At 57.3% G+C, this 10433-nt stretch overlaps 3 protein-coding genes across 3 annotated transcripts; all 3 read left to right on the plus strand.

Moving 5' to 3' along the window:
- Nucleotides 1-1164: 1164 nt before the first annotated feature.
- LINJ_36_5080 (conserved hypothetical protein) lies at nucleotides 1165-2997 on the plus strand (the record flags this gene model as incomplete). Its single annotated transcript, XM_001469845.1, has 1 exon — nucleotides 1165-2997. One exon carries the CDS (start codon nucleotides 1165-1167, stop codon nucleotides 2995-2997), a length of 1833 nt encoding a protein of 610 aa, XP_001469882.1.
- Nucleotides 2998-6341: 3344 nt separating this feature from the next.
- LINJ_36_5090 (conserved hypothetical protein) lies at nucleotides 6342-7049 on the plus strand (the record flags this gene model as incomplete). The annotated part of the gene is made up of 1 exon (XM_001469846.1): nucleotides 6342-7049. One exon carries the CDS (start codon nucleotides 6342-6344, stop codon nucleotides 7047-7049), a length of 708 nt encoding a protein of 235 aa, XP_001469883.1.
- A 1424-nt stretch (nucleotides 7050-8473) lies between these two features.
- On the plus strand, nucleotides 8474-9193 carry LINJ_36_5100 (conserved hypothetical protein; the record flags this gene model as incomplete). The annotated part of the gene is made up of 1 exon (XM_001469847.1): nucleotides 8474-9193. One exon carries the CDS (start codon nucleotides 8474-8476, stop codon nucleotides 9191-9193), a length of 720 nt encoding a protein of 239 aa, XP_001469884.1.
- Between the last annotated feature and the right edge of the window lie 1240 nt (nucleotides 9194-10433).

The following is a 10433-nucleotide window of genomic DNA, read 5'->3' on the forward strand; positions in this document are numbered from 1 at the left end:
CTTGTTTGCGTTTTTTTCTCTGTTGTGGTTTTCTCGTCGTCACCTTGGTTATGTTGTTCTTGTGGGAGCACATGGACATCAACAGTTGCAGGTAAAGGCTGCCTGCTGTTTTTTGTTTGTGTGTGTGCGTGTCCTCCTCTTCGTTGCCGCCTCCGTTTGGGTGATCGTGTTGCCTTCTCTTCTCCGTGAGTGCGCTCTGCTTCCTCTTCGCAAGTTAGTTTTTCGTTTGTTTTACCTCCTGTTCTTCGACTGCACGGCTTTACGTTGTCGTATGTGCTGCTGAGTAGAACGCTTTTGTTTTGCTCGCCGATTGGTCGTTGTTGCTGTCCACTCGCCTTGTTCTTCGGACTTCCGCTGGCTGGGTACTCTCGTCTCCCCCCTCCCTTCGCTTCTCTTCCCCCGTCCTCCGCAGGTCTCTCTCCCCTTTTGCCTCTCTGTGTTGTCCCCCACTCTTTTTTTTGCCGGGTCTCCTTTTGCGTCTTTGATTCAGTGGACGTGTGTGCGTGTCATCTCTCCGTCTGTCTATCTGTGCGTGTGCGTGCGTGTCGTTGTGTATTCCGGCATTTGCGGACGCACTTTTTTTTTCTTCGCTTTCTCTTCTCGGTGGAGTGGTGCTTTAAGGGTACCTCCGCCCTTCAAGCTCTTTCAAGCGTTCTCTGTCTCTCTCTCTCTGTATATACATAGTTGCTTGCCTTGTTTGTGAACTCACCTTTTGTTGCTTGGGTGCTTTCTTCTCTGGTTTCTCCTCCGTGTATCGCTCGCGCTTGGTGATTTGTTGTGGGCGGGTGGCGTGTGTGTGTGTTTTTTTTCTTGCTCGGCTCATCGTTTCGGGACATTTTCCGCCACTTGCGTGCGTGTCCGTCAAGGCGCCCCCATCTCTCGGTGTGCTCAAGCAGGCAGTGCTTTCGAAACGCCTGCATAGACGGACATCTCTTGCCCGACAGGAACGAACACAACAAAGAAAGAGAACGCAATCTTTTTTTTTTTCTGTTCCGACTGCGCACTTGTGAACCTGCAGCGCTCGACCCGCTTGAGATCGAGGAAGTGTGCACCGCCGGCGTCAAGCCAGACAGCACCAGAAAGCACGGAAAGCGTGTTTCGAGCGGGCGTCGCTCTTTGACACTTTCGACACCCGCGGAGCATCGACGCTCAAGAGAGGCAGAGATGAGCGGCATCACGGTGCAACTTGTGTTTGCCTTCGTCGGCACGCGCGTGCCCTACTTTATGCTGGAGTCGGCAACCGCTGCCAGCTCGCCCGCGCGTTCACCATTTGGCAACGCGTCCTTGGTGTCGTTTAACGCGGCAGCGCAACCGACGCTGCGTGCGGACTCTGCTCGGACGTCTCCGCACCTGACTCCCTGCATTCCGACCAACCTGTTCACGGCGCAGGGGCTCCTGTCCCATCTCGCAAAGGCGCTGGAGCCGTCCCTGCACGCCGCCGCGGCCCCTGAGGCTGCCACTACCGAGTCTGCCTCGCTATCGCCGACGGTTCCACTGCCTTTTCACAAGCCTCCCGTATTCGAGCTCTTTGACTACGCTAGCCTCGACCCGCTCGAGGGCTCAGCGGCGCTGCATGATGAGCAAGTCCTGCTGGTGCTGTGCGACATCGCCACCACGGCACAACTCGTGGAGGCACTACAGCTCGAGTGGTTGGAGGTCTACAGCGGCGCCCACCATCCGCACCACCGCAGCTGCTCCGCATCCACGCTTGAACCGGCACATACGACAGACATGGCAGTTTGCACGACGGAAGAGAAGCTGCGAAACGTGGCGCATGCACAGCAGGCACTCTGCAAGCCCGTTGGGCTTCACCTCTCTCTCTTAAGTAAGGAGTTGCTGTCACGGGAAGCGACGTTGACTGCGCAGAAGGAGCAGCTCGCACAGATGCGATCCTGCGCAGCAGCGGGCACCGCTCCTGCTGCTGCCCCTGCAACAGCGATCGGGGGCGACGGTGTCTCAACGCCCATGTTGTATGGTCGAGCCGCTTCGTTTCCGCTATTGGTGGAGCTGGAGCCCAGTTTGGCCTCAGAACCAGCTCTGAGTGCCACTGATGCCACGCATCTTCAGAAGTTGGAGGCACCGCTGGCGCTCTGCGAAGCACGGGTGCGAGCTGTCGAATCCCTCATGCAGCGCGCCGCAAAGCACCACGCCAAGCTGCTGGAGCTCGCCGCGAGTGAACGTGCAACAGAAGAAGCATTCCAGAGCGGAAATGTCAGTCGCGCCTGCGCGGAATACCTCGAGCGCACCGAGCAGGACCGCAGCGCCGCAGAGGCCATTATTGCGGATTATCAGGTTGAGATGACTCGCCAGGTGAAGGTCGTGCGGCAGCTGGTCGCCTACATCACCCAGGTGCGGAGACTGGTGAGCAAGGCCAAATATGAAATGGGCGTAGTGGAGCTGATCCTTTCACGGCTGTCGTTGACGAGCCTGCGACCACGGCTAATGGAGGAGGCGGAGGCGCTGCTGCGCCGCCGCGTCATCCTGCGACGTGCCGCCCGTCGCCAAATGCTCCTGTTGCAGGAGACAGAGTTCGTCGAGTTGCAGCAAGACCTTGAGTCCTTCTCGCAGCGGATGGAGGTGCAGAAAGTGCTACCTGAGAAGGTGCGCTGGTATCTGCGGGCACCATTGCCCAGCCTTATGCCCGAAGAAGACCCGGTCGCCACGCTGCTCGACCATGCTCTTATTGACCGCGAGGAGGATGAGGCGCAAGAGCTGGTGGAAAAGACTCGCGTGCACATGACGGATTCTTTGGACCCGGCAAAAAATGCCCTGCAGATCACGGAAGCGCTGCTGCCGGTGGAGCGGCTCGCGCGGCGTTTGGAGGAGGCTCGTGCAAGCGCTGCGCAGTACAAGAGTCGCGTGGAGGAGCTGGAGGAGAGGCTGAAAATGTACGAGACTGCCGAGGCGCTCTCGCCACCACCGCTGCAGGACAGTGTGGTCAAGTCACTGTCTACGGAAAGACCGGCTGAAGGAGGGGGGTCGTTCGAGGAAGGATAGAACGTCGTTGGCCACAAATCGAGTCCCTGGAGGACTCTTCTTACATCGTCTTTTCTCGGCCTCCCTCCCTTGGGTGCTGATCGAGCGCTTGGCGTGGTGGTGCAGCAACACTTTTCTATACACAAACATGCGTGCTTATGCACGATGTACCGCCATGAAAAGAGCTTGGCATCTTAGTGTCTCTTGCCATGTTTCGTTCCTTGTATTCCGTTTTCGCATCAAAACGCACAAGCCGGACGACAGCAGTTAGATGGGATGGTTGTACAGGGATGTCTTCGAGTGTGGCAGTGCGAGCAGAGGAGAGGAAAGGGGGAGGGTGTGGTGGACAGGGGGGAGGGGGCTTTTCCTTTCGCTCGCTTACCAGCTTTCTGTTTCTCGTTGTTGGGCCATCCACGTGACTCGGCACTCCATTCGGGTTCGTAGGCGCTGATGATCACCACCGTCACCGCCCCTCTCACGCACTAGCAACGCCGTGCTGTCGTCTCTCTCTCTCTCTGGGTTGTTGCGATCTGCACCCTTGTCTCTTCCTCTCCTTTCTCCCCCTCTCAAAAATCTTGTGATTTGCTTGTTTTCTTTTCCAGCATGGTGCAGTTGTCTTTCATCACCTCTGTTGTGTGTGTGTGTGTGTGTTCTGCTACACTCTTGTTCTTACTCCCTCTCTATTATTAGTGTTGCGCCTGTGATGCGAGAGACGCTCACTCTCGGCCTCTCCACCTTCTTCCTCTGCAAACTTCGCTCACCCTTTTTCATTTGCTTTCGGACTGCCTCTTTTTTTTCTCTTGCCCTCCGGCATAAGAGCACTCGCTGGTGAGGGCTCGGTTGAGCACCGTGTTGTGCACACGGGTGGCCTCTTTCGTGTGCCGCACCGAACGCCTGATCTCTCTCTCTCGCCTGGCACAAAACATGAAGAATGGGTGGCGTGAATGCGCGCCTGTTGGGGAGGAGCGGAAAGGAGCGGAAGGGAGCAGCATACATTTTGAAGCGTAGGGCGTAGGGGTGCTATAGGGTGACGTCGCGCTGTCCATGCGTGTACTCGAGTGGTGGTGAGCGAATGTGTTTTGCGGCTGTGCGTGCGCGCGGGATCTCCGGGGGATCTGTGACTCAGCCTTCCGTGACCCACCTGCTTTACTTCACCTCCTCGGCGACTGCGAGTTCCCTCCGCACCCAGCCGATCTCTGCCACACTCCCTGCCCTCTTTGTGTGCGGTTCCCTTAGCTTCTGTGAAGCGGCTCTTTTCTTTCGTCCCTCATCGGGGCTTTTTCTTTTCGTTTTGTCGCCGCTTCCAAAGACGCGCTGAGCCCCGGCGCCTTTGTTCGACTGCTCGCTTCACAGGCAGTCCGCCTCGCCCTCCCATCCCTTGTCGCTTCTCCCTCTTCATTACCTTTCAGACGAACCCGGAATCTTCCGCAGAACGAGCAGAAGCAGGCACGCACGCACACACAGAGACACCGGCAAGAGCACACACTAAAAGGTACGCAACGCAGAGCAGCACTGCGTCGGTAACTCCCCCTGATGTCAGGAGTTCTTCACCGAGCACTGTCATTCTCCGGCGGGTCACAGATGATCCGCAGCACACAACTCCCAGGATGAGCAGTTCTGCAAGCCATGGCGATGACGACAGAACACTCCGTTTCAGAAAGGGTCGTATGAATGTACTTAAGCCCCCCCCTGCACCCGCACCTCTTTCCTAACTCCTCTCTTCTTCCACCTCCCTTCTAGCCCCTCTCTTCACCTGGCCAATTCGCAGCGTAGCTGGGGTGCATCTTCGAGGAAAGAGCAGGCCCCCACGCCCCCACTCCCACGTTCTCCCGGAAGGACTCTCCCACTTATTGTCTCTCCGCAACCCCGACCCCCCTCTCTTACCTGCTGCCACCCACCCCCTCTACTCTCCTTCTCCGTCACCACAGACACACTTTTCTGACAAACAAAACGAAGTCCTCTTCTATCTCGGCTCTTCTTTCTTTTTGCTTGTGTGTGTGTGTCTGTCTGCGTGAGCAGACCACTACTCGGTTTTCGATTTCTCTTCCGAGCCCCCCCCCATCGCCACGCGGTGCTCAGCGACAAGGAGGCACAACAGCTGAGTCTCCGTCCTTTCACGGTCGCCTTTCCTGCGAAGCTGAACAGGCATATCGCCAGACGTTAGAGAGCGCGCGCCTAATCTTAGTCCGTAATCGCTTACACCCTCAACCTGTGGCGTGGCCCATCGTTTCACTCGGCCCACTCAGGTGTGAAGCACGAGACGAGCCTTTGACCGCGTCTAAGGCACACCCGCCCCCAAAAGCACCGCATTGCTCCTTTCCCTCTCCGGCCTCTCGCACTCGAAGGGCAGCACGAAGCAGCGGTGAGGTGCGTGCTACAGGTTCCGAGTAAGAAATCGAGGAAGCGCCAGGCACCTCGGCACAAGGAAGCCGTGCTGTGGTCTTCCTTGTTTGCGGGTTTTCCTCTTCCCTTTTTTTTGGCGCTTTGCCAAGCGCCCTTTTCCACCTCTCGAGCGTATCTGGGCAGCTGCACAAGAAAGAAAACTCGGCGGGACAGGCAAAACACACCCACCCACCCACGCACACTCTTCTACATCTGTATACAAGTGTGGTGCCTGTGCGTTGTAGAGCGGTTCCTCTTCGTGCTTCCTTTGTTTTTGTGTATGTGTCTCAGACGTTGCTTTTTTTTTTCATGTTCTTCTTTGTTTTTATCTGCTTACAGAACAAAAAAGATACACGGCACCTCGGCTGCTGTTCCTTGGTGTAGGCGTGCCTGTGTAGTACGACACCTTGCTCCGTCTTTCCCCTCCCCCTCTGGCTTTGTGCGTGTGTTTGCTGTTTGTTTTTCTTCCTCGTGCTTGTAACTGGCCGCTGTGCGACTTTGGTGATTTGCTTCTTGTGGGCGTCCGCGGTCTTCTTTTTGTATGCTTCGTTTTTTTTTCAGCTTGCGTCTGCTTTGCCTAACTCGTACTACTGGCTCCGTCCTTTCTGTTGTTGTTCTCGCCTTGTGATCACTTCACGTGTGCACTTGTCTGCTCCGCGCGCTAGCCTGCGTTCTTCTTCCTCTACTTGGCCCTTGCTTGTGTGTGTAGCAGCTCACCCAAGCACACAGTGGGGGGGGAGGGGGCGCTTAAACTTGGACGGACGCCTTCGGAAGACTCCTGTATGGGAAGGCCGGTGTCGTTCCAGTGTCGCATCCCAGTAGCCGTCGCATCTTGCTTGCCCTCTCTTCCTTCCCGCAAGTTCCGAGTCTCTTCGTATCGGCTGTCATGTATGTGTGAGCGTGTCGAGGATTCAGATCATTGAGAGAAGAAAATCCGCATCCACAGAAGCGGTGTGAGTGCGCGCGCACCGCTTCCATCGGCCATGTCCCTCTTGGCGTTGAATGTGTGCCTCATCAGCTCCTCCTTCGACGTGGTGGCGCTTCCACTGTCATCGACGCTATGCCCTGTCGAAGTGGATGACGACGTCGAGGACACGTCCCTGTGCTACGGCCTCGCGCCACTCACGGAGAAGGGCCGCAAAGGGTATGGCTATGCGCACTGCACCGTGATGCAGTTCTGTGCGCGTGCGCTGGACTTGAAGGCAGTTCGTGAGATTGTGCGCGAGACATGGTTGAAGTTCCGCAAACATGTGTTGGAATCGAAGGAATCGCTGGTGCTGACCGGAGTCGCTGATGGACCGATCTTCGCAACAACGGAGGATGGACGCGCCGTGCGGCTGCCAAATATCACGGTGGAGCGCAGTCCCAACCTAATGTGGCTGCACGAGACCATCGTGCGCGAGCTGGGCCAGTACCAGGTCAAGGTAGGCTCGGAGGATGTGGCCAAGTCCGCCTTTCACAGGAAGTTCCCCGCCGATAGCAACAGTACCACTCCAGAGTGGATGCTGTCCTTCATGAGCAAGTACGCTCACGAAAACTACACGCCGCATATTACGCTCGGCGCGTGCACCGAGAAGAACGTGGCAGCGTTCTCGTTTTTGCAGAAGACCGAGATTCCATGGAGAGAGTGCCGGCTCGTGGTGAGCCACATGGGCAACTTCTGCTCCTGCTTTGAACTCCTCGAGAGCTGAGCTTGTCACATCGACGTTGTCGCGTTCATCTCTCTGCTTTTTGTTTGTCTCCCTCTCTCTCTCTCTTCATTTGTTCTCCCGCTGGGGTCATGATGGCTGTATGCGCCCCATCTTGTAATCCCCCTCCTCTTCACTATCTCTCTCTGCCTCTCGCTTCTCATCCTATTGAATTTCCCTCGCGTGCCTCTTGGTTTTAGTTGTGCGTTTCTCTCTGTTCCTGCCCTACGTGTGTTTATGTGTGTGTGCGTGTGTGCGTGCATGGCGAGAGGGGCCGTCGTTGTTCGTGTTGCTGGTGGATTGTCTGTATCCTCTGTTTCGGTTGGCCCGCCCCTCCCCCTCTCTTTCTGTTGGCGCCGCGCTCTCAGCCGACCGAAAAGCCTCACCGCTTTGGCGTCGATATTATTTGCTGTTACCTCCCTCTCGATGTTGGTGTCGCTTCCCGCGCCCGTGCTTGTCGTGTGTTCAACGACTGATGCAGGGTCGCTCACAAGTCCATCTACCGAATCTTTTTGAACAGTGCAGAGGGTGACGCGTCGCACGAGGCTCATGTGCTGGTAGCAATGGCTGGCACTACGCGGTGTCGTAGATGGTAATTAGTGTCGGTGATGAATGGATACGGGTTCAACGTCGTTGTTGGGTCGGTCATGTCGACAGGCGTCGGGCAAGTGATCCCTCCTGTGAAAACTGGAGCCACTGCCTGCGGACTCCGTGTGTCATGGCTCGCCTCCCATACGTTTAGTGAGAAGTGCGTTCTTCCCGATATCGTGGCATCAGCAGAGAGCCATTGTGAAAGGGCAGGCCTCTCAGTGTCACACGAATGCAGCATAGTCTGTGCTTCCACGCATGGCCGCACCTCCACTGGCGCTGCCTCTCCGCTGTGGACGTTGCTCCTGTTGGTCTAGTCTGCGTCTTTGCCACTCTCGTTCACTTGTCCGCACACTGTCTATCCCCTGCCTCTCTCATGTTCTCTCGTCCCTCCCGGAACTCCTCATGGCGCCCCTTTCGCTTCCCGCGCTCCTTTGCCTCGCTGTCCGTGGTTATCGCAAGCGTGATTTCTGCGCTACAGGTTTGCGTTGGCCTTGCTCTCTCGCGCGAACACTTCCCGCCTCCTCACCTGCGGTGTTGGCCAAGACCATAACTTGATGGTGTTGTCGCGCCTGGGATAAAGTGCACCTCCAGCGTGGGCATACCGCACTCCCCCACAACCACCCCGCGGGTGGCCTTGACCCGCGGACAGACAGACAGACAGACACACACACACACACACACACACACGTACAAACGCGTTGGGGCCTACCTCATTCGCTTGCTCGCCTTCCTCTCCCTATTCCCCCACACCGTCTTCGCATATCTTTTTCGTCTTTGCTGCCGTTGCTGCTTCAAACACAGAGACGCTGCTGAGCGTTGCCGACTGTGAAGACAGAATGAGTGTCTTTCTCCAGATCATCTCCGTGTGCGCCACATTGGCGGCGCTGTGCATGGTGGCGTCGCCCGTGATTACTGTCAAGAGCATGCGTGCCGCCAAATCGGTTGGCAGCATGACAATCACCTTCTTTTGCGCGCAGTTCCTCAACTGCAACGTGTGGAGTATGTACGGCGTGCAAACGCTAGCCCTTCCGGTGATTATCTGCAACACGTTCGGCTCTGCCGTCGCCGCTTATTGCATCCTGACGTTCCTGACAGTCGCCCGCATGGAGGAGAAGGCGGGTCATGTGCTCAAGTCAACGAGCTATGGCGCCTCGTTGAAGACAGCGACGCTCACCATATTTTTAATCGCACTTCTCCTGCTGCTATTTCTCTATCTCATGAACTTTTCGAGCAGTGACTTTGCCGCACAGCTGAACGGCATCCTGGGTGGTTGCTGTAGTGTCTTCATGCTGAGCTCGCCGCTAGGCATGGCAAAGGCAATCATCCACGAAAGAAACGCCGAGCCGCTGCAGCCGGCGACTGTCATGTTTGCAACGCTGAATAGCGTGCTGTGGATGCTGTACGGCCTGCTGAGCCTGGACATGTACATCACGATTCCCAACGTGCTCTGCACCTCGGCGTGCATATTCCAGATCTTCCTGCTCGTCCGGTACGGTCGCCACCCCGCAGAGCATGTCGAGATCACGGAGACGATTGCGCCGGTCCCCCTCGACTAGAAGCGTTCACCTTTCACATGCTGGCGCGCGCAGTACGCGGTCACAAGGCGGAAGAATGGAGAGAAGAGGCGCAGGGGGCGGACGGGGTTTTGAATCTGCCGTTTCCCAATCTTACGGCGTGCTTCGTCGTCGCTGCTCGCACGCCCCCTCCCCTTGCCTTCGCGGAATGCTGTGTGCCCGCTCTCTCTCTGCGAAAGAGTCACGACAGACCTGTGTATAAAAAACGTTGCTTACACTACCTTTTTTTTCCTTTTTGTACTGGTTGCCAGACATTGACGACGCGGAGCAACACAGCGTGGTATTGGAGAGCCCAAGAGAGCCCCCCACCACCCTGTGTGGGACGAAGCCAAGCAGCCCACCCACCCCTGCATATCCAGGTGTCAAATGCCGAACCACTTGCGGTGGTGGTGACAGGGTCAAGCACCTACGACGTGGGAAAGTCAGAGCGGGTGTATCGCTACTGATGTCGGCGGTCAGGTCGTGGATGACGTGGCGTCGGGGCAACCTGCAACACTAAACACGCTTGTGCCACCTACATGATAGCCAAAGTGCCGGCAGGATTTGAACATATATCTCACCCCCGGCCCTCACACCACTCACTGGTGAGCAGGGAGGCTTGGGCCGCCGCGCGGGGAATGCATCGGGTGGTGGCCGGCATGATGGGACGGGCCGGCTGCGAGGTGGGTGAGCAGAGGTGGAGTCAGGGGCCGTTCACAGATGACTGCGCCAGTGCATTGTGCTGTAACACGCGTGTCTACGGCTGCTTCGCATCATGCGATGGGCCCGCGACAGAGCCGGGTAGAGTTGGATTAAATTTCGTCCTACAAGAGAAAAAAGGATGCGTTGACAAAGAAAAAGTGGTTGCAAGACGTGCGTCCCGGGCGCACCGTGCGCGCTTGGTTCCTCGCTCTCTCTGTTTGACTGTTGTTTCCCCCGGGGTACGTCGGACGCCTCCGCGAAGGTTTGCTTCCTGCGCGGGTCCCGTCGCGTCGCATAAAAGCATGCCCGTACATCGATGACGGCGCGCCTGGGTCATGGGAATATTCGGCAATGCGCAAAAAAAAAACGGAACGCCCCCCCCGAACCCTGTTCGCGGCCCCCTCGCCGGTGGGGTGTTCCAGCGCCCGTCCCCGCCGATGGGCTGGCCCCCCAGCCAGAGGCGCGTGCGCCAGGGGCCAAGGCCACGGCCGCCCGTGGGGGGGGGCCGAAACGCGCGCCACGGCTTCGCCCGCAAAGGAAA

Source organism: Leishmania infantum, chromosome 36 (assembly GCF_000002875.2).
Source record: "Leishmania infantum JPCM5 genome chromosome 36".
Classification (NCBI taxonomy): domain Eukaryota; phylum Euglenozoa; class Kinetoplastea; order Trypanosomatida; family Trypanosomatidae; genus Leishmania; species Leishmania infantum.